At 38.3% G+C, this 24,811-nt stretch overlaps 1 protein-coding gene across 1 annotated transcript in view; it reads right to left on the bottom strand.

Moving 5' to 3' along the window:
• Nucleotides 1-24,056, bottom strand: part of LMBRD1 (LMBR1 domain containing 1) — a 131,971-nt gene extending 107,915 nt beyond the window's left edge. The window contains exons 1-3 of the mRNA XM_044917714.1: nt 23,809-24,056; nt 16,766-16,942; nt 10,488-10,548 (exon numbers count right to left, since the gene is read on the bottom strand). Of these exons, the coding sequence (XP_044773649.1) occupies nt 10,488-10,548; nt 16,766-16,942; nt 23,809-23,886 (316 nt within the window). The 5' untranslated portion in view covers nt 23,887-24,056. The remainder of the gene's footprint in view (nt 1-10,487; nt 10,549-16,765; nt 16,943-23,808) is intronic.
• Between the last annotated feature and the right edge of the window lie 755 nt (nt 24,057-24,811).

Here is a 24,811-nt window from a genome sequence, read left to right as displayed (position 1 = left end):
GTTCTTTTTTTAAAAGAACTTAGCAAGAACTAGCAAAAACAAGTGGACAGCCATCAACTCTTAAAAGGACATAGACAAAAACTGTGGCAAAGAATATATGATAACTGTTATGATCTTTTCATATACACAGCTACCTTTTAAAAACTGTGTATCATTAAATTTTAACACACATGAAAATTAACTTGGATTAATTAGGCTTTGGGATTTTTAGACATTCTTTATTCCTCCCAACTACTGATGAAAACACCAAGACAAAGAATAACTTGGTCAATATTGTGATAGTATAATTAATCATTACAAAGCTTTTTTTTAAGAAGGTCAAAGTATAAAGATATTCTGGGAATTCTAAAAGCCTTCTAAAATTATCCCATTTACCCAGCTGAAGATATTTGGGGTCAAGACTGCTAGCTGTATATCCAGATACCCATTTTCATTTCAGCTGGCATTCCCCTTTTTGTCCTTCCCCTTTCCTCCTGCTTCCTGCCTGAAATGGATATATGATAGCTTAAACTCTAGCCATCATTTTGGACTTTGGTGACCTTAAGATGGAAATCATGTACTAAGAATGGAGAGCAGATGAAAACAAAGCAAAACAAAACACAAGTTTAAGATCCTCATGCTGCAGCCATCTGAACCCTGGATAGCCCAATTCTAAACTTACTTTAAGTGAGATTTAAAAACCACTATACTGTCTTAGCCATGTATTTCCAGTCTGTTAACAGCTGTCAGGTGTAATTCCTGAAACAGAATCTGATATGAGAAATGGGGGAACCCAAACATTCACTCCTGAACTATCCTGAGCCATTGGTGGTCCTGCCTGTGAGCCATGAGTATAACAGATCTCAATTAACTTTTACCATTGAACATGGTAGCATCATGAGGTGCCACAGAATATTCTGGGTTCAAGATACAGTTCTTGCCTTCACAGTGTAGCAGCAACTCTATTTCCCTTAATAACCAGCATCAATCACTCCAGCCCACATGGTTAACTATTATTGTCTGTTCATTCAATAGAATAAGGCAACCAATGGTCAGGTGGAAATAATACCTCTAATTCAACAAAACTATTGTTTCATCCTTGCTGGAAGTATACTCATATGGCTATTAAAAATTCTAACCAGCAGAACTCAGCTAAAGAAACAAGTTTTGTGGTTAGTTCATTAGGACTAACTGTACAAACTGCCATGCTCACTTCTATCCCTTAGTTATCAGACATGGGTACAAATTATAGGACAAAGAGACCCATGTAATGCTCACTGGTCCACAGCATTCTCTGAAATAAAAAAATAAATAAACAGGGCCGCCTGGGTGGCTCAGTCGGTTAGCATCTGCCTTCGGCTCAGGTCATGATCCTGGTCCTGGGATCGAGTCCTGCATCGGGCTCCTTGCTCTGCAGGGAGCCTGCTTCTCCCTCTGTGTCTGCCTCTCTCTCTCTGTTTCTCATGAATAAATGAATAAAATATTTTTTTAAAAATTTAAAGGAAGGAAGGAAGGAAGGGAGAAAGAAAGAAAGAGAAAGAAAGAAAAAGAAAGAAAAAAAAAGAAAAAAGAAAAAGAAAGAAAGGAAAAAGAGAAAGAAAGAAAGAAAGAAAGAAAGAGAAGGATGAATACTTCTCGGTTCATTTTATGAAACTAGCAGGGTCTTCATACACAAACCTGACAAGAATAGTTATAAAGGAAAATTACATACCAGTCTCACCTAAGTCGATTTTTAAAAGAATCCCAAATAAGATAACAGCAAATCAAATCCAGCAAGAGATTTAAAAACCAAAAAAGCCACCATCATGACCAGTCAAGGTTTATCCTAGGAATGCAAAGTTGGCTAAAGAATAATCTACCTATGTAATACATTACTTGAAAGAATAATTTAAAAAAACAAAAAACAAAAAAACTTCACATGATTATCTCCCCTGATAAAGTGTATTCAAGTCAACAAATATCTAATTAGTATGTTCCAGGCATCATCCTAGGGCTCATGAATATGGCTAAATCAAAGCTCAGAAGTCCCTACTCTCTTAAGAATTCAGTGGGGGAAAGAAAAAAATATTTCGAATCACTGTGTGAACTACTCAGAGTACACAAAAAAAATTTTCTTAAATAAGAAAAACACAAAACAACCCAACTAAAAAAGGTAATTCAAGCAGAAAGTTGAAAAAGCTAATAAATTTTTTAGAAACATGCAATTTTATTTTCAAATATGAGAAATGCAGATTAAGGAACTATCATTTCACACTTGCCAGACTGGCAAAAACTAAAAATACACAGCAATATCAAAATTTGGCATATAGAACACCTGAAATTAATGGACCATTGTGTGTCAACCACACTCCAAAAAAAGGACACTATGGTTTCTAAAATGACAGCTACGGTCTTGATGTCCCACATTATCCAAATAATATTAGGCTTGTCAGGAGTATTTTACAGTAATATTTTAATCTCAAGTTAGAGTTTCCTTGCTATTCCAAGGGCTCAGATAATGCATGAACACCTTCAAATACTCTTTTTCTCCCCTTCATTTTGGAGGTAGTACATACTCATTCGGGAAATTTTGTAAAATACAAAAATATACACAAAATAAAAATTACACATAATTCAACTACCTAAATGCCACCTAATTTAACCTTTGGGACATTTTCTTCTAGTCACTGATTGTATACACAGTGTTTTTATTTTTATTTACTATATAACTATGATAGATTGGGCCAGGTGCCAGAAAACTACAGCCTGCAGGCCAAATCTAGCCCACCACTTGCTTTTGTAAATAAAGTTCTACTGGAACACAACAGTAAAAACAAAAATAAAAACAAAAACACCAAGTTTAGGATACAGAGCAAATGGAAGATTTCTATCCTTTCAATGGGAGTTAAAGTGGTAGAAACACTTAGAAAAATAAATTATCATTATTTAGAATGTTGAAGATGCACATAACTCGTGGTCCATCAACTCTATGCATGTATTTTGCATATATGCAATAGGAAACGTGTACAAAATATATTCAATGCACAATAGCAAAAAATCTAAATGTCCAGACTGATTAACATGTGTTATATTCATACACAATACAAATAAGCTACACTTTATGCAAGAACATGTAAGAATCTCAGAAAACATATGGCTGAATGAAAACAAGCAAGTAATTTCTTTTTTATTTATTTATTTATTTATTTATTTATTTATTTATTTGACAGAGAGAGACACAGTGAGAGAGGGATCGCAAGCAGGAGGAGAGGGAGAAGCAGGCTCCCTGCTGAGAAGGGAGCCGGATGTGGGGCTCAATCCCAGGACCCTGGGATCATGACCTGAGCTAAAGGCAGACGCTTAACGACTGAGCCACCCAGGTGCCCCTGAAAACAAGCAAGTAATTTCATATAAAGTTCTAAAAATGTAAAACTACAGATACAGCCTGGTAGAACTATAAGGCAAAAACAAGGGATTAACACAGACTAAATTAAAATAGTGGTTACTTCTAAGGGGGTTGGAGAAGAGATGGCATCAGGGAAAGGCCCACAAGGGACTTCAAACTTCATACCTTGCATGCTTAATAGATATATTGCAAGTATAAAAGTATTATATGTTGAATAAACATCAAAACTGTCAATACTTGCAAGACTGCTATAAAGTTAGCCTCTAAAATGGCTCTTGTTGATCCCCACACCCTTGTGCAATCCCTCACTTTGAGAATGGATAAACAAGCCATGGTATATTAATACAATGGGTGTGGGCTAGATCACTGACTCACTGCTGATGAAAAGAATGTGACTCCTAAGATTAATTACTAAAAGACTCTGACTTCCATCTTGCTCGCTCTGAGAGACCTCAGCTGCCATGTGTGAACTGCCCTCTGAAAAGGTCCCTGTGGCAAGGAACTGATGCTGCCGGCAACAGGTAGCTGAGACGTGAAGCCAGCCTAAACCCACATGAGGGAGCTTGGGAGCCAACTCTCCCCAAGTGCAGCCTTAAGATGAATGTAGTCCCAACATACACAACTGCAGCCTTGTGAAGAGAAAATCCGAGCTGAGGACCCAGAGAAACTGGGAGATAATGTTTGTTCTAAACTGCTAAATTTGGGGATAATTTGGTACACCATAGTAGGTAACTACTACCACTGCTGACAGTACCTCACTGATTGAGACATTAAGGGGCATGATCTGATAATATACAACTTGGGGAACAAAACTGTTTACAGCCTTTAACTAGAATATGTACTCTGAAGAACAGTCATTTCCCTGAAGGATTTTTTTTGGTTGTTTGTTTCCTCTAATATTTCTACTTGGAAACAAATTCTTAGGCCACTTAGTGTCACGGAGTCATTATCGAGAGAATTTCTTGAGCAAATGCAATCAGAAACCATTTAGGAAACTTCCCCAGAGATTAAGAATACATTGTCAGGTAGAATACAGTCTTTTTAAAAGGGGAAGGGAAAGCAGGAGATAGGGCACAACTATATCTCATCAAGAAGAACTTTACAGAAATCCCCCAAATTATTCTCAATCTTTTTTAGAAAAGTAATTATATATATTAGAAATGTTTTCAAAACAATAAAGAATCAAAAAGATATAAGTTGAATGAGATGCTAGGTCAATTCTTTCATATTAATCTTCTCCTATCATTTCACTGAGGTTTACTTTCCTTGCTCTCTTAGCTAATTTGAATTAAAACAACAGCAGATATCAGCTATTCAGCACTAATCACACGTCTCACATTCCTAATACCATTTGCAAGACTGCTAAGTAGATACTACTTTATCCACCATTTCACAAGTGTTGAAGTCATAAAGAAGTTAAATGACTTCAAGGTCTCATGGTACTCTTCTCAAATTAGACACTAGAAGGTTGTAAACCCTAAGTTCAAAATTCATAGTAAAGACTCCAGCTACAATTTTTCAGCAATTAACCAATGGGGAGTAAGGAAAAACTTCCTAAAAATTCTCTTAGGTGCGCTAAAAGGCATGGTATAGAAATAGGAGTCTGAAAGTTTCTTGATCCATCTTTATTCTTCCTTAGTTCCATAACTTACCTTACCCAAATATGCATAAAACTATTTTCACTACAGAAATGCTGGAGAGCAAAAAGTAAGAACTTATTAAACACCTAATAATCTGGAATTCTTTGAATAAGAGCACCCATACAATGGAAAACAATGCAGTAAAGGCTTTTTTTAAAATATACTTATATACTAGATCCTCAAAGCCGCAGTATTTGAAAGAGCCAAAAACCGAACCTAACTGATCATCAATTTTATTTTTTTAATTTAATTTTATTATGTTATGTTAGTCACATACAGTACATCATTAGTTTTTTTTAATTTCTGAAATTTCTGCTTAATATGTTTTCTTTTTATTATTATTATGTTATGTTAATCACCATACATCATTAGTTTTTGATGTAGTGTTCCATGATTCATTGTTTGTGTATAACACCCAGTGCTCCATGCAGAACGTGCCCTCTTTAATACCCATCACCAGGCTAACCCATCCTCCCACCTCCCCTCCCCTCTAGAACCCTCAGTTTGTTTTTCAGAGTCCATCGTCTCTCATGGTACATCATTAGTTTTTGATGTAGTGTTCCATGATCATCAATTTTAGAATGGATAAACAAGCCATGGTATGTTAATACAATGGAATATTTAAAGCAATGACAATCAATGAAGTACGGTTACCTGCAACAATACAGATGAATCTCAAATACAATGCTGACCACTACAGCCAAACAGAAAACAATGTATACTATACGAATTCAATTTATATCTACACCAAAAATGATAGCCCAAGAATCAGTGTCAACAGAAGAAAGTGTCTCTAGGATAAAGTGACAGGACAACTACAGAAAGGCTGAACACAACAGTCTTGAATAATTCCTGCTCATGGTTTGAGCTCTCTCCATTTCTACAACCCCTGTACACATGCAAAATCAACACAAAAAGTTAGAAAAACTATTAAGTAAAATGAAAATTCACTTAAAGTGCACAGTGAGTTAAAACTAAAAATTTCAAAAATGGTTAGAGAAAACATTAGAATAAACATTTATAATAAAGTACAATAAATAGAATGTAAAAATTTAAAGATAAAAATAAATCTGAAACATAAAAATAGGACTCAGATAAAAGGTTAAATACAATATATAATAAAATCTTGAATAGGTTCCAACATAGGATTAAAACTGAACAGAGAAGAAAAAAGTCAGACAAGAGTAGTTTTTGTTTTTTTTTAAATATTTTATTTATTTATTTGACAGAGAGAGAGCGAGAGAGGGAACACAAGCAGGGGGAGTGGGAGAGGGAGAAGCAGGCTTCCCGCTGAGCGAGGAGCCCGATGCGGGGCTGGATCCCAGGACCCTGGGATCATGACCTGAGCCAAAGGCAGACGCTTAACGACTGAGCCACCCAGGCACCCCAAGAGTAGCTTTTTAAAGGAAAATATCAAAGAAGTTTAAAGATATAAATGAAGAAACAAATAAAAACATTCAAAAAGGACAAAAGGACTGAAATGTTTCTGGGATGAATACAACATCCTCAAATGAGGGGATGTCCTAGTACCGGGTCCCTATGACTATAGAACAAAAGGGCAGACTCCTATTTCTATACCATGCCTTTTAGCGCACCTAAGAGAATCTTTAGGAAGTTTTTCCTTACTCCCCATTGGTTAATTGCTGAAAAATTGTAGCTGGAGTCTTTACTATGAATTTTGAACTTAGGGTTTACAACCTTCTAGTGTCTAATTTGAGAAGAGTACCATGAGACAACTTAAACAACTTCACTCTTTCATCCTTCGACAAGCTCCAGGAACCTGTATTTCCTATGCAGTCAGTTTCAGGTAACAGGACTGTTAATAACCAGTTAAGAGCTAGTGGAGAACCAGTAGGTAGAAGCAGTAGTTCTCCTGACTTCTACAAATTGTCCAGAAAAAAACCACCCAAAGTTCCATTAATGTAACAGAAGGATTTCAAAAGTGTAGTTTCCAGACCCAAGGATTCACAGGGATCATTTCAGGGTACTCAAAACATGAAAATTATTTTCACATTAATACCAATATGTTGTTAGCCTTTCCACTAGCAGTTATTAAGTTTTTCACCACCAACCACTCACCAGTGGGGAGCACTTTCATTCAGAAAAGTCCCTTTTGAAGCAGCAATAATTCCATTAGATGTCTACCTTTGAGTACACATCTTTTTTTTTTTTTTTTTAAGATTTTATTTATTTATTTGAGAGAGAGAGAGAGCATGAGAGGGGGAGGGTCAGAGGGAGAAGCAGACTCCCCGCCGAGCAGGGAGCCCGATGCGGGACTCGATCCCGGGACTCCAGGATCACGACCTGAGCCGAAGGCAGTCGCTTAACCAACTGAGCCACCCAGGCGCCCGAGTACACATCTTTTTAATATTCTGTGAGAAGGGAAGTACTCATAAATTGTACTTGTGAGAGGCACTGTGCTATTTTACTTATGAGCTGTACTTAGTCACTTTCTTTCAAAGAACACCATTTTTTACTTGAAAGAACAACTGAGAGACGAGCAGTAATTATCTAGGCTTGAGGATTAGGTGGACTTTTTCAAAAATGAATAAAGTGACCCTGTCACTTCAAAGAAAAAAGGTAATAGTATTTGCTGCCAATGATAAAACCTAAACTTTCAAAAGAAAATTAGGATTTTTGGAAAACTTGAATTCACCACCTTGAGCCTTACATCTTTCCAATACCTAAACACATTTCTGATAGAGCAGTGGTGACACTAACGGAATAGGGAATTCATTAACGGAAATCAGAATCTCTCCGGATATAATCTAGCATTCCCTATTACTTAAAAAGTCCCAGATGATTTGGGGAGCTGCCCTGGGGGTTCAGTGCTGCTAAGCATTCTCACAGGAAACATCCCCAGAACCATTTATTAAAAGGCAGCTCACTTCATGCCACAAAGATCCAGCTCAGGAAATAAAATCCACTTCAAAAGGCCACTCACTAACAAGGTGATATTTAATATCTCTAAATATCAATTTCCTCCATCTGTAAAATGTAGAAAACACTTCCCAAAAAATGACATTCATGAAAATTAAGTAAAATGTTGAATGTGAAAGTCTCGTACAGTTCTTGGCAAGGTTAGACAATGAAAATGTGTTGATATGTTAGGAGAGATTAGATGAACTATAGAATCTCACAGAGGGGATGTATAAAAATAGTGCTTTGAATTATATGGAGTCTGTGCTGTCCTCAGGATCCACGAGGAGACAGCTAACAGGCAGTTAGATAATATCTAGCATTTCTGGAGAAACAACTGGGCTTGAGGATAGTAACTATCTCAGAAGCCATGCAATCCTTTTAGGCTCCTTGCTGTAGGTCATCATCTAAGTTAAAGTCAAAGGATTAGCCACAGCTAAAGTGGATATGACTACCTTTATGACAACAACCATTAACATTATTGAATAAATCTTGCTTTGAATCCATAGTCATCAAGAAATCTATCATTATTTGGCTTCTCATGCAAGTTCCTTCCTTAAATCAGTAACTATCCTATCCCAAGGTAGTTAAATTTTTTTTAAAGATTTTATTTATTTATTTGAGAGAGAGAGAGCACGAGCAGGGGGAGAGGCAGATGGAGAGGGCGAAGCAAACTCCCCGTTGAGCTGGGAGCCCAACATGGGACTCTATCCCAGGACCCTGGGATTATGACCTGAACCGAAGGCAGACACTTAACCAACTGAGCCACCCAGGCGCCCAGTAGTTATATTTCTAACTACAACTCAAATTCTGCAGAAAATCAAGCCCTAAATTCCTAAGTCATCTACTGTTTGTAACGATTAACTTATCTCCCATGCATTTAAAATACTAGGGACATACTATCCTTAGGAGAATTGAGAAAAATACTCACTAAAATCATTTTGGTAGACTTAATTCTCTCCATGAAACTGGAAGGGCTGCATGAATTAACATTCCTGTTCAGAAGTCTTTGTAACCTTGGTTACAATGGATTAATCCAGTAGCCTCTAGGTTCAGTGATAAGATATGGCTCATGGACCTGGACTACAGCAAGATAAAAGCTGCTTTATCTTGTCACATGTTCTAAAGCACAAATACACTTTAGTGTCACATAGGAGAGAGGCTCCCTTCCCCCAAAACAGTTTTTTGAAGTGACTTATATCCCCCCCAAATTTGTATTGAAAGGCAAACATTCTACTTAATATAGCACCATTTCAAAGGTTTTAACTTAAGAGGTCAAATTTATATTTTAAAATAATGAATTCTACATTAAATACCACAAGGTATTTCTAAAATACACACCAAAGGGATAGAATTTCATGGGTCTTTATATTTCAGATCAGGAGAAAAGACAAAGGTAGAGCCAAAGCAGCTAAATTAAAATTCAATGCAACCCTTGAAAAAATTATCCCATCAAGAGAAACTTCTATAAGCTGGTTTTTCAGTTTCCAATTTAGTGTTCTACTGAAATCTTACTCAACATCTTGATTAATTGCTGAAAAAAAATGACATCCCTTTCTTAACTCAGCACTAACACATTTATTTTCAGATTTATTTATTTGAGAGAGAGAAAGAGTGAGCGAGAGAGCGCGCACAAGCGGGGGGGGGGGAAGGGGGGGGAAGAAGACGGAGAGGGAGAAGCAGGCTCCCTGCTAAGCAGGGAACCTGATGCAATGCAGGGCTGGATCCCAAGACCCAAAGATTACGACCTGGGCCAAAGGCAGCCGCTTAACTGACTGAGCTATCCAGGCACCCAGCACATACACAGTTTTTTAAAGACTTACTTATTTTTATTTTAGAGAGTGAAAGAGCGAGAATGCATGGACACGCATCTGCGAGCAGGAAAGGTGGGGGCAAAGGGAGAGGGAGAGAGAATCCAAGCAGATTCCCTGCTGAGTGTGCAGCCTGACACAACTGAATCCCAGGACCCTGAAATCATGAGCTGAGCTGAAATCAAGAGTCTGATGCTTAACCAACTGAGCCACCCAGGCGCCCCTGCACTTACACATTTTTATAAAAACACAAGTCTTATGCAAATTTAAAGAGAAAATCTGGGAAGCACTTAGGTGCTTACTATAAAGCTTTTATAATTGAACATTCAAGAAGGAAGAGAGGGAAGGCCCAATCAACCAGAATCCCTTAAACTGACTCTGTATAGTACAATAAAGTTGATGTTACAAACTCTCCTGAGTACCCTTTACTAGTGTCAATACTTAGAAAAAATGTCCAGAAAACTGAGATTTTTAAAATCAAGAGTGCAAGTAGGAAACTGGTAATGTTAACAAAGGAAGACACTTGAGATTTAAAGTAACTTAACTGAAACTCCAAAAAGACATAGTACAAGTGAACCTAAATGAAGTAAAGTAGGTTAAAAGTTTCCAGATTATGAGAATGAATGCTCTATTTCTTACTCCTGGTGTTGAAACAGTAATCACAAATGTGATATCAAAATTAAATGTTTATACACAGCTTAATTCTACATCTTGGTTAGCAGCCCAGATAGGAAATGAAACTGAAATACTTACTGTAGTAACCATATAACACAGTGTCCTCGATCTGTCTGCTGACATTAGCATTGGCCCAGTCCTAGGATAAAAAGGAAACAATAGAAATATTAATGAAACATCCATCTGTTTAGCAATTATGATTAAGTTTTAATATGACTGAATGTCACTTATAAATGTATCATCAACCCAACCAAGTATGATCTGCGCCTTCAATAATTGAGAAAACAGAGAAAGTAAGTAAGCACACAATTTCAACAGGTAAATGCTGAGATAAGATGACAATATAGTTCTAGGGAAACATATAAGCAGGAGGCACCTAACTCAGCCTGAAGATCAGGGATGGCTTCCCAAAATGACTCTAAACTGAAAAATGAAGGAAGAAAGGTCATTCTCAGAGAAAAGGAGGAAAAAAAAACAGTAGGAAGGACAGAAGAGAGAAGACACACATGGAAGTTTGAAAAAAAAACTGCAAGAAGCTAAATATAGATTCATTAGAGCTTTTGGGAAGGTAAGAAAAAGCCGGTGGAGCAACGGAGGGAAGGACACAAGTTTAAGGGACTCATGAGTCATGCTAAATATTTTGGACTTTGTCCTAAGGGCAACAGAAAATAGTGATGAATTTCTATACAGAGAGTGAAATACGATTTGTATTTTAGAAAATATCTGAGCATAATATATTTTTTAAAAATACCTAAAAGAACAGTCAATCTAAACTTATTTGCATTCACCCCACACAAGTATTCTTTAAATTAGTAATTTAACTTAGAAAATATAATTCAAATTAATCTTTTCAAATAGAAAAAATCTATACACTAATGAATCAGAACTCAGGTTATAATGGCAAGTCTTATCAAACGTCCTAAACTTTATGCATATGAAAAATTAAACCTGGAGAGTCTAAGTGACTACTGCTATTAAGTATTAGTATCCAGATCATTTCTTTCCTATAAACACTTTTAAGAGCTCAAGTCAGTATCAACATCCCACTACACTGGCACTTAAGGAAGGATATCAACATTTAAATCTCCTCAAATAATTGGGTTTTTCTTTTTTTTTTCTTTTTTTTTTTTTTTACCAACAACACCTCTAGCGAGGAACATCTATGAATTTCTTACTGACAACTTCCTAAAAGAACAAAAATGTGGAAAATCCAAATTTAGCACTACAAAAGCAAAATCTTGACACACAAAGTACCATAAAAATAGTATTTTTCCAACAGCAATAAAGGCTATAAAAAACTTAATAGGTTAAATAAAGATTTTATGTTAACTATATAAAGAAAACTAACTTAATTATAGAATATTAAAAAATCTAAATAAATGGAAAGTCACATGTTCCCACATGAAAAGACTGTAAATACCAAATCCCTCCAAATTAATTTATAAAAACTATATATACTGCCAATCCAAATCCCAATATACTAAGAGGTAGAGTATTTTGAAATGCTGATTACAAAAATCATCTGAAAAACATATAAGCAAGAGCTAGGAAATTTTTTCAAAATGACCAACAATGAGAAATTTACCCAATTACTAGATTTTATTAATAAAACATGAAAATCTATTATAGTAACCTTTCATTTACCTAAGTGGCAAAATTTAAAACACATTATTAATGGCAAATGTAGAGGAAAAGTCATCACCTACATACTAATAGTAAGAAAAATCGTCTATAATCTAGACATTCTTTGTTGGAATCTATTCCTAAAAATATTCACACAAATCAGGACAGATATCAATATACAGATAAGTTTTAAAGACAAAGTAGTACTGTCTAATGAATGACCTCAAGAGCTCTTACTGGGTTGCATGACAGCAAGCTACCAAAATGGGACCTCCCTTCCCATACAATAGGAGGAGTTATACCCCATCTCTATTACTCACAGAACTAAAGGGGCCCAAAGTCTCTAGGTGTTCTGGCAACCAGAATGTCCAAGCACCTCACGAACACCTTGTATCTAAGTTCACACTACCTGGCACCCAAGTCCATTGTGTTTACCTATCTGCAAGGCCATTCTCTTTGCCTTACAAGAAGGGAGAACAAAAGAAGGTAGAGGTACCTCTGGTGAAGCACCTGCACCTTGGGAAAGCTCACTTTACTGCAAGAATGTCAAGGATTTAAGAACCTATGCACTTGCTGATCCTTACCCCCATAAATTCCAGCCTACACCAAATAATGTTTATTGTTCCCTTTCCTCCTTACCCAACAATATTCAGTGAAGTGTTGTTAAAAAAAATTAAAAAACATCAATCACTAGAAACTATATGCCTAAGGAGAAACTATATATAGACATTAAAAACAATGAAATCTGTATAAACAGGTATATATAGATATCCATGAAGTACTTTTGAGGGGGTGGGGGGGAACCACAGAACAAATTACAACTAGTAGTTTTAACACATGCAATCTTTGTCTAAAAAATAAAACACCCATACATATACAAAAAAAAAAAAAAAAAGGAACAGTGCTTTTACCACATGGGCATGGCAAAGCACTGGGGGTATTTCTGTGCAATAACTGGACATTTTTTCATCAATGATTCAAGCATCCAAATGGATAGGTACATAATCAAAACTTCAGTTCCTAACAGTTTCTTTATTTACTGTTTATGCACAAAATGGAATTTTAAAAAGATTTTTGAATCTTGACGATTTTTTGAAACAGAGGAAAATTCACCTATCACTGCACAAGCTCCCTTCCAATTTCCAAAATAATCCCATAAGGTATTAATGTACCCATTGAGAATTACTTACAAGTCAAGACCCCAAACTCAGAAAAAAGTTAAAAGAAGAAAGAATGTAGGTAATTTAAAGTCAAAGATTCACTGACACTTAGAACCTTTTACCCTGCAAGGTTCTTTTGTTTAACCAAATCTTATGGATAAGAAATAAGAAAATATTAACATTACTATTTTAAGCCTAAAAATAAGCATAAAATATACAACATCATTCAAGTACTATTAGTGCATTTGGCTCTTATACCCTGTCTTGCCTCCAAGGTACATACTGTCAAAAGAGCTTAGTTTATGAAACCTTCCTCCATTTACATTTTGAAAACCACTCTACCCTTGATACATTTTATAGACCACGGCCTCCCAAAGTAGAGACCAAAAGAAACTAGAGTCATTTAAGACCCAAAAGGGTGGAAGAAAAAGAACTAATACTAGAGAATATTAAAGGGCATTTCAGATGAAAGGAAAAGAATATAAATTCCACAGAACAGAGATGCAGTGGGTCATATATGTAAAATTTCCTTTCCTATTCTTCAAAATGACATTTAGAAATGCTCAGCCCAACCCCAAAGTATACAACTCTCTTCAATTTTACCTGATATTCTCACCTTAGACCAGTGGCTTTCACTCAGGGGTGACTTTGTCCCCCATGGGGATTTGGCAATGGAGCCCCAGGAGGTCGGGAGAGTGTTGGTGTACTAGCAGCATCTTGTGGGTAGAAGCAAAGATCTGCTGTCCATGATGCACAGGACCTCACCCACAACAAAGATTAACCAGAACAAAATGTCAATGTCTAAGAAACACTGACTTTGAGGTCCCTAAAATAATTTGGAGCCAAAAGACAGGAATTCACTCAACTTACTACCAAATCTAAAACCTACCTCCATCTGTATTCAAATGTTAGTCCTTCCTTCTGCCAAGTACCTGTACTCCTATTTATGGCCAATCCTTTCACATTAAGACCCCCAACGCTTTTGCTTTCTCAAAGACACTGTACCTGCAATAGCATCTTCTCTTCCCTCTAAAAATTTCTCCTACTCCACTGAATCCTAAAGTATACAAACCCTAGTAACTTCCAATAAGCACAGAGATATACACACAACCACCTCGAATAAAAACACCTCCCTTGACCCCACTTCTTACTCCCTTAGAAAACAAAAGTTCTTGAAAAGTTTTCAGCATTCCCTATCACTAATTCCTCACCTCCCAGTCCACAGTTAACCCGGCTCCAACCTGAGCACCCAAATGCTCCACTGAAACTATCACCGCTGACCAAAACCAGCAGCCACTTCTCTACCCCTCTCACTATACCTCTCAACAACACTTCCAACTCCCTACTTGACACCTCCACTTGAATATTTAGGATAGGCACTCTGAAGGTAATTTGTCCAAAATACAGCTCTTTTAACATGACTTAAAAGTCAAACAATTTGGCTCCCGTCTTCCTCTTGATCTCGCTAGTACCAAAGTGCAACCCCCAACACCACACTTCAGCCAAATAGGCCAAACTCATCTCTGTCTAAAAGCTTCTGTATTTGCTGTTCCCTCTCCCTAAAGGCTTTCACCTCTGGATCTTCACCTGACTGGCTCTTCCTCATCCAGGTCTCAGCTCAAGTAACCTGTTTCAGCAATTTGGCCTTCCCATGCCCCTATGTGAATTACCCACAACTTAGACTTTCATAGCAATCTGTTATATTTCCTCATAGAATGTACTGCTGTGAAGTCAGCTTGTTTTATTTACTGTTGGCCTGATCTTACAGAATGTAAGCTCCATGAAAACAGCAGCCTCATTTATTAATCTCCAGCACCCATGTATGTCAGGTACATACTACATGCTTAGTAAGTATTAAGCAAATAAATGTATTTAAGGTGCAGTGAAGAATACAAAGTTCTAAGACAAAATCTGAGAGCAGAAATGAGGCAGTACTGGAGAGTTAAACCCAGACATCTAAGAGAGATTAATCACTGGAGGAGGGGAGTAAGAGATGAACATTTTAGCTGCCAAAACACAAAATGTTCCAATGCCATATCTTAATTACTAATTTTTTTAAAAAAATTTTTATACATTGGTATAAAATAAAAAGTATTTGTTTATGTTAGTGTCAACTTTATAGTACTCACTAGGAATATATATATATATATATATATATATATATATATATATATATATAAAATCTAGTGAGCAAAGAGCTCTGAAGCCAGATTGCAGAGTTTCAAATCTCGGCCACAGCACCTACAAGCTGTATGACCTTAAATAGGTTACTTCACCTCTCCAGACTTTGGTTTCCTGCCCATAAAATCATGGATAATACTATACCTCACAGGGTTGTTTGGGTGATTAAAGAGTGTTAATATATATTAATCAATGAGAACAGGATCTGACACAGTAAACATTCAACATGTTAATTACTATCTTTATACAGCACTTGGCACATGCTAAGTGCTCAATTAATACTTTCTAAATAAATGAGTGACTGGGGTGCCTGGGTGGTTCAGTCGGTTAAGCATCTGACTTAGGCTCAGGTCTTGATCTCAGGATCCTGGGACTGAGCCCTGCATCTCAGGCTGAGTGCTCAGTGGGAAGTCAGCTTGTCCTTCCCCTCTCCCTCTGCCCCTTCAACCATTCATGCTCCCAGGAAGGGAGTTGTGCTCTCTCTCTCTCCCAAATAAATAAAATCTTTTAAAAATAAATAAATAAATATGTGAGTAAGTGACCTACAGTAAATAACTAGTTTTCACAGCAATCATAATGTATCTAAACCTAACTACAAAAATGTTTTCAAATTATTTAAGTCCAGTTGGCTCAATTCAGGAACTTATTTTGGAAGCATGCAATACTGAGTTAACTGTAATAATATTTCATTCAAATACTGAAGTATCTACTCTGTGCTAAACACTTGGGATACAAAAATAAACAAGACACAGTTCCTGCCTCAAGAAGCTTAACTATTAAGAAACTTAAAAATTTGTTAATTGAAAGATAACTCAGAAACCTTCCAGTCCAACACCCTTCATTTTAAAAATGAAGAACCTGAAGTCCAGAAAACTTAACTAAGTTGGCCAAAGATACAGCCCAGATAGTAAAGAGTCAAGACTAGAAGTCAGGTCTTGTAACTCCCAACTAGCTTAGTGGTCTTTTCCGCATGCCATACTGACTCAAAGTACTCAATGTGAAACAGATTTAGATTTTGATCCACCACTAACAAAATCCCTGCTAAATTACTTATTTACTGCATTAATGTAAATCAACTCAAACTTCAAGGGAGCTATGAGAGACACAAAAATAAACTATTGTGATTATGTAATACATTTTCGGATCAACAAAAGGGATTCTTCACATTTGGAGGGTTAGTGAATTAATAGTTCTTTAGTCAGTTAAGAGTCTGTTTCTAGTCTTCCATGGTGCTTGTCCCATTCTCAGTCTCTATGCTGCATTTCCACTCACATTTATTCCCTGGAGACAACAATAAAAGCACAATATATACTGGACTGCTAAACTTAAACACTTAATTGCCAAGAACTTGAAAGGGGAAAAAAAAAAATCACATAGTATGATAGTAATTACCTTAAATGTACCATTTTGATTTTTCATGTAAGAAACCAAAAATATATCCACTGGTAGAAGTGCTGATGTGATAAGTGCAATCGCCAGAGAAAAAATTGCTGTTATGGTGGAGACAACTTCACTTTCCCGCTGACTTTGGTATTTACGAACATATATCCAACAGAATGCCAAAATAGCCTGAAAGAGAACAAAAAGAATGTTCTGTTACTGCCCTATGCATTCTCTAACACAGATGATAGTATGTGCTTGAAAGTTTCCAATGGGAAACTGTCAAATGAAGTTTCTTTTAGATGTATAAGGAAGGTCCACTACCTCTTATAAACTTGTTCAAGATTTATAATTTTCAAAGCCTATTTCATGAATGCAGTACAACCTCCCTTAGGTGCAAAGACACATTCACACACAAAACTTATTGATACCAGTGCTCAATTACATATATCCTCATTGAACCTCATTAATGGTTTCACACAACGTCATAGTTGTAATTAGTTTTGAATGCTTTTCACCTATAGATTTCTCCAACCTAAATAGAATATAACTTGAAGTGAAATTAACTTCTGCCCCATTATTACAGTTCAAGAATACCATTCAGCTAAAGATTAACTGCCAATAATCACCATGTATTGACAAATTATACTATAATTCAAATTTTAAAGGGCCTTAAACAAAGAAAAGTGAACATTTAAAATGAGTACACGTGCACTGCAAGGAACTTTCCAGTGATAAAAATAGACTCAGAGATACTGAGGATGACATCTCTAATCCACCAGGTACTCTTAATAGTTACCAATGCCTTTCTAATGACTAACACAGAGTATAGGACTTTACTCAAGATTCTCCAACTTTAGGGAGTATCAGAATCATCTGGAGGGCTTCTTATAGTAGAGAATGCTGGGCCCCACCCCCGGTTTCAGATTCAGGGGTCTGGAGCAGGCCCAGAAAAATCTATTATTTGTAACAAGTTCCCAGGTGAGGCTGCTACTGGTCCAGGAACTACATTTTAAGAAGCTCTGCTCTACTCAAATTTAGGGAATTGCAGATAGGTACTAAATCAGTGATTCTCAGCCTAGGCTGTGTTAAAATCACCTGGGCAGTTTTTAAATACCCTTATGCCGAGGCACCTGGGTGGCTCAGTAGTTAAGCATCTGCCTTTGGCTCAGGTCATGATCCCAGGATCCTGGGATCAAGCCCTGCATCAGGCTCCCCGCTCTGCGGTAAGCCTGCTTCTCCCTCTCCTGCTCCCCCTGCTTGTGTTCCCTCTCTGGCTGTCTCTCTCTCTGTCCAATAAATAAAAATAAAATCTCTTTAAAAAAAAATAAATACCCTTATGTCTTCCCCACAAATCAATTCAATCAGAGTGAAGCTCCTCCAGGCAACAGCACTTTAAAAAAGCCTGAGGAGGGGCACCTGGGTGGCTCAGTCAGTTAAGCGACTGCCTTAGGCTCAGGTCACGATGCGGGGGGGGGGGGGGGGTTCTGGGATCAAGCCCCGCGCTGGGCTCCCTGCCCAGCAGGGAGTCCGCTTCTCCCTCTGTCCCCACCCCCCACACCATCCCCACTCCTGTTCTCTCTCTCTCAAATAAATAAAAATCTTAAAGAAATTTAAAAAAATAAAGATAAAAAAAGCCTGAGGATTCCAATCTGAGCCAAACTTGAGAACTACTGCTTTTGCTTCCCATTTTATTGACGTATAGTTGACACACAATGTTACATTAGTTTCAAGTGTACAACACAGTGATTCCATAACTCTACTCCCCTATGCCATGCTCACAAGTGTAGCTACCATGGGTCGCCACACAACACTATGGTATCACTGACTCCCATGCTGTACCTTTCATCCTCATGACTTACTCGTTCCATAGGAAGCCTGTACCTCCCACTCTCCTTCACCCATTTTGCTCATCTCCTCCCTTCCGGCAGCCAACAGTTTGTTCTCTGTATTTACGGGTCTGTTTCTGGTTTTTTGTTTTGCTTTTTATATCCCACATGTAAGTGAACTCATATGGTATCTGTCTTTCTGTCTCTGACTTATTTCACTCTCTAGGTTCATCCATGTTGTGACAAATGACAATGGAATATTACTGAGCCGTAAGAGAGAACCATTGTTTTAAATAAACTCTATTAAGAGCTCTGAAACAAAAGCGTTGTTTTGTCCTTTCACTCTTTTCAACAGATTCAACTGTTACTTCCTTTGTGGGTATCCTAGTTCAGGAGCCTGAACTGAACTAACACCACCACCTAATTTGTTTCACAGCTTCCAAATTCCCCTACCACAATCAAGATGTAAGAACAGTTCCACCACCGCAGAAGAATCCCCTTTGCCCTGTGTAGTTAACCCCTCTCTCTACTCTCCACCCTTGACAACCACTATTATCTGTCCCTATAGCTTCTGCCTTTTCCATAATGTAATAATGTACTTATACAGCATATCATCTTCTGAGTCTGGCTACTTTCACTTAGGATAATGCATTCTAAATCTAAGTTGTTTCATGTAATTCCTTCATATTACTAACATTTCAGCTGGTGTCAGAACAGCAGGAAAAAATAAAGTGAGAACAGAATGTAGACTTTGGAACTCGGATGTTGGAGGAAAAAAAAGACCTAGATTCAAATCCTGGCTACTTACTAATTTATTTTTGTTTGGGGAAGTTATTTTCTCATAAATTTATATTAATATTTTAATGGATTTATTTAAATGAATTCACAAATATTTAAAACATGCTTCTAATTATTTTGAAGCCACTGGAAGCTGAGCTTAATCATTCTATCTTTAGCAGGACCTGACACAAAGTATTCAATAATTTTTTTGATGGATTTCAAAAAGATCTGCACCTTCACCAAGTTCAAAGTGACGGGTATTATGGCAGAGGAAGCCGTTTGCCAATACCAAGCAGACAAGCAGGGAAAGGGCAACCCAGCCAAAATAGTTAAGCCAAAGGATCCTGAACTTTTTGGTCTCAGGATCCCTTTATACTTTTAAAACTGAGAACCCCAAAGAGCTTTTTGTTTATGTGGGTTAAATTTATCAGTAGTTACTCTATTATAAACCAAATGTCATCATCTATAAAATAGTAGTAAGAATACTTCATAGCACGTTATAAGCATAAAATAAGATGTAAAGAGTTTATAACACAGTGCCTGGCCACAGTAACTGCTTACCAAACAGCAACTGTCATATGAATTGTCATATGTCAATAAATCATATGAAACCAAATGTCATATGAAATAAGAGCCTTTCATAAAAGAAATATATGATTTTGCTAACAATCATAAAGGTTTAGAGCAAGCCCTAGCCCCTCCCACAAGATTCTAATTTAATTGGCCTGGGCATTAGGATTTTTAAAAACTCCCTAGTTGGTTCTGATGAGCAATCAAGGTTGACGACTGTGGCAGAAGTAGGAATGAGGAGATGAATGTTTCTTAAACTAATAAGCATATACACTGCCTGGGATCTTGTTAAACTGCAGATTCTGATTCAGTAGAGCTGGGGTCTTATATTTAGTATTTCTAACAAGTTTCCAAGTAATCATCACTTTGAGTAAGAAGAATAAACTTGCTTTACAGAAATGAAGACTGTCTTATATAGCAAAGGGAAATGTAATTGAGGATCTTGGGGGACTTAAGAAGAAAGGCTTAGATTTCGTAAAAGAAACAAAGTTAGATTATAGGATTGGAGGACCAAACCTAACCCATGTGGCAGAAGACACTGAAGTCCACCCTGTTTTCCCAGGATCACTCAAGTAGTCAATCTTAGTGTTCTGATTCTTTAGTAGATTATTGGCAACAGTTTTCAAAGTGTGAAGTCCTCCAACCCCCAGCAGTCCCAGAATCCTTTCTGGGGATTTACAAATTGAAAACGATGCTCATAATACTAAAAAGTCATTTGCCTTTTTCACTATGTTGATACCTGCACTCATGCTGCATTAAGTCAGTGGTAAAACTGCTGACAAATTAAGCATGAATCAAGTCAATGGCACCAAATTGTGCCAGTAGTTATTGTATTCTTCACCACCACATACATACACATACACACACACACACAGAGGACAATGTAAGACTTTGCTTAATGAAGCAGTAAAAATTAACTTTATTGAACTTCAACCCTTGAATCTTTTCAATACTCCATGGGGAAAACGGTGAAGTATGCATTGGAGCTCTCCTGCTGCACATCAAGGTGTTATGGCTGTCCCGAGGAAAAGCACTACCAGTAACTTAGGAGCTGAAAGCCACATCAGACACTCTTTTCAAGGTGTATCACTTTTACTTGTAAGTACAAGTGGTTAACTATGGTTATTCAGACTCCGATGTCCGGCATATTTTGTTGAAATGAACAAAGGGAACCTATCACTTCAAGAAAAAACAACAGACAGTATCCATTCCCAATGATAAAATTCAAGCTTTCAATGAAACTTAGAATTTTGGAAAACTTGTATCCATGACTGCAAGCTTGACAGTTTCTCAATACTTTTTTTCTGGGACATTTCTTCTAACAAGATCAGTGGTGAAGTTAATGAATGGGATATTTTATTATTATGTAATGAAATATATCCATATTTGGAATATCTGCATAACTCAGTGAACCAGATTTTCTAAATAATCAATGCTTCATGTTATAAAACCATGCACAGGCAAAAGATCCAAAGTATGACATGGACCAACAAATTTTAATGTAACAGAATGAAAAGTTTAATGATAGGATTTCAGATTCCACTGTTTCAACTAACCTTTAGAAAGCTTCCAGTTACTGAGTTTTGGTGTGGTATTTAAGAACATCCACAATTATCTAAAAAATACTCCTCTGCTTCCAAGGACATACCACTAAAATAGGATATTTTTCATATACTTCAACCAAAACAACACTCAAAAAACTGAATACACAAGCAGACATGAAAATCTAGCTCTCTTTTAATAAGCCAGGAATTAAAGAAATTTGCAGAAAATTAAATAGCCCTTATTATTAATTTTTTTCTCCGACATCTAGTTTCAAACTCAATTCCCTTCTCATTTTACTTTTTCCTTCTGTACTATCACCAACTTCAATACCTTCCCTTCTTCATCTATCCAAAGTCTACCTCAATTCCACTTTCTTCCAATATTGCTCTCTATTCTCTGCAGTCCTATTTCATTTATAAAATTGTACTTTGGTTTTCAGTACTTAAACCTGTTTTAAGAATTTCTGTTCTCAGGGCACCTAGGTGGCACAGTCAGTTAAGCGTCCCACTCTTGGTTTCAGCTATGGTCGTGATTTCAGGGTCATGGAATCTAGCTGGCACAGGGATCCACACTCCCACACTCAGCGGGAAGTCTGCTTAAAGTTTCTCTCTCCCTCTCCCTCTGTGCTCCCCCCAACCAAACCAATAAAAAAATAAATCTTAAAAAAAAAAAAATTTTTGTTCTCCCATTATCTTCAGGATCTCTTTTTTTTTTTTTTTAAAGATTTTATTTATTCATTTGCGAGAGAATGAGATAGAGAGAGCATGAGACGGGGGAGGGTCAGAGGGAGAAGCAGACTCCCTGCCGAGCAGGTAGCCCGATGCGGAACTCGATCCTGGGACTCCAGGATCATGACCTGAGCCGAAGGCAGTCGCTTAACCAACTGAGCCACCCAGGCGCCCTCTTCAGGTTCTCTTAAAGGCCATTTTGTTTTGTTTCCATCCTCCCACAATTTATAGCACAACTCATATACATTAAACGTTTACTAATGCATAACTGCCAAGATATTCCCACTAGACTTTGATACTGGTTACATGCTCGTTTGTTTTTTCCTAAACCAACTGAATATGATGGTATGGAAAAGCTAGTGAACTCCTCAAGTACCATACCGGATGGGCTTTGGGGAACAGCGCCATCCTTTACTGTTTCCATTTTCTCCACCAAGAGGAGTAAAGTATGCTGCAGTGTACAGGCACTATTATTTTCTGGGAGAGTGAAGGTAGCAAGAGATAACTTTCCAGAAGTTTTCACACTTTTTTTTTTTTTTTTGGTAAAGTTTCTGCTGAAACATTTACCAGCAAAACATACTACTTACTACCTAGGTTGCAGACACCGTAGTGGAATCTAACAAATACAAGTCTTGATTTCCCAAACTGAAGTTAGTGGGTTTGGGGGTTGATTTTGTTTTTTGTTTTAGTAATGCAACGCAGCAAAATACTTTGGGACACAATGCTACAACAGGAGGATAAAGACAATGAGGAAAGAGTGAGAATGGGGAGGGGTATGGAGAGAAATAAATTGAACCCCCAAATAAAATAAGCCCAAGGGTTTTAATATGACGCAAGGAAGTAAAAACTAGGCCATTTGGGCTACTGAGGCCCACGTTCTGATCACTGGATAAACGGGAATAAGATGGTAGGGAAAGAAAGCACCTCAGTTCTGACAGGCTGTAGTATATACACCCTGATACTGGCAGTAAAGAGGGCTACAGCTCTCCCCTGCGTAAGTTTCTACATCCATCAAAAAAGACTGGAAAGGAATGTGAAACCTGGAAGTCAGAACGAACATCTCACGTCATCAAGGCAGAATCGCACAATGGGTAGAGAAGGTTGGAGACTCAATAACCCCAAGGGTAGGGAACACGGACAAACCCCAGTTAAAGAAGCAGAGGCCCCCTTCCAGATCAAGGCCAGCGGCTACTGAACTTGCAAAGATCAGGCGCCGCTGCCCCACACCTTGTGCTCACGTCTCACATGGGGACCGGAGGCCACTTCTCCCTTCTCAACCCCCAGAGTCTCCTCGGTCCCCAAACTCCACCCGTCCCAGTGCCCTAGTCAGGGATAAGGCCAAGAGTTCCGAGAATGGGAACCTGCAATATTAGACGTCATCAGGGAAAAGACAGCAAAGGCGGCCGGAAATCCGTGCCTCCTTTCCCCACTCGGAGCGCAGCCCCCGCTCCGGAGCAGAGGAGCCCCCCGGCAGTCCAAACTACAAGTGGGGCGGGGCGGAATGAGGAGGGTCTCCCGGGCCGGGAAAGGCCAGCTACAAGGCCGGCCCCTCCCGCTCTCCCACCAGTCCAAACACTGGGAAAACTACGAGCACCTCCCCTACCAGTAGTAAGAGGCCGAATATGCACCAGCCGATCACCAGCTCCGCCGAAGCCGCGCCAGCAGGCGCCGCCGCCGCCATCTTCACTTCCGGCCCGGACTCCTGGGGTAAAGGGGGTGGGGAAAAGGGAGGGGGAAAGGGGAAAGAGTGCGAAGGACACAGCGCCCGTGCACCCTAAAGGTTAAAGGGGCGGAGGGGGCGGAGCAAGTAGTTGCCAAGGAGACCCAACCCTCGAGCGTCCCCTGGCGTTGAGCCGAGCGGGGGCGGGGCGCGCCCGGGACGCCGTGACGTCACCGCGCTGCCCGCTCCTGAGGGGATGAGAAGGTTCTACGTGAGGGTGTTGTTTTACTGCACAGCGACCTTGTTGGAATAATTGAATCGGACTCAACTGATGGACTGGAAAAGCGAGGAGACTGCACAAGGGCCTGGATTGCGTTTTTCTAGAAATTCAAGCCAACGTTTAAGGAGTTTCGACTTCCTCCTGGGAAGAAAGTTTGGCCCTCATGTCCAAGACAGAATGGGCCATGTAGTTAGCAGAGCTCACTAGGTTGCAGGAATGGCTGTCTGAAGAAAAAGCTTGCCTGATGGCCACATGACTTTCTAATTTGCTGGCATTGGGGCCCAGCCTGAGTAACTATTTTGCTGGACATAGCCTTATCACATGATGTTGTAGACTTTCTATTTAGCTCTATGCATACCTGTGGATTTCAGTAATGACTTTGTGAACATATTCAAGGTGAAATTGCAGGCTGTGGTACTTGTTTAAGATTTTATTTTAAGTAATCTCTGCACCCAGTGTGGGGCTCAAAGGTCAAGAGTAGCACGCTTACCAACTGAGCCAGCCAGGCAACCCTGTGGTGGTGTTCTGCCTCTTCCTCCAAGTCTCCTAATCCTCTCCTGAGGGCTCCCTTGGCTAGAAGGAAAGGTCTAAGACAACCCCAGGCCAGTTTTCTCCCTTTTCCCCATGGCCCCAATCCCCTCTATAGGAAATGGTTGTGCATAACCT

This window comes from Neomonachus schauinslandi, chromosome 8 (assembly GCF_002201575.2).
Source record: "Neomonachus schauinslandi chromosome 8, ASM220157v2, whole genome shotgun sequence".
Lineage (NCBI taxonomy): Eukaryota > Metazoa > Chordata > Mammalia > Carnivora > Phocidae > Neomonachus > Neomonachus schauinslandi.
The sequence above is the reverse complement of the archived record's forward strand: the minus strand, read 5'-3'. Positions and strand labels throughout refer to the sequence as shown.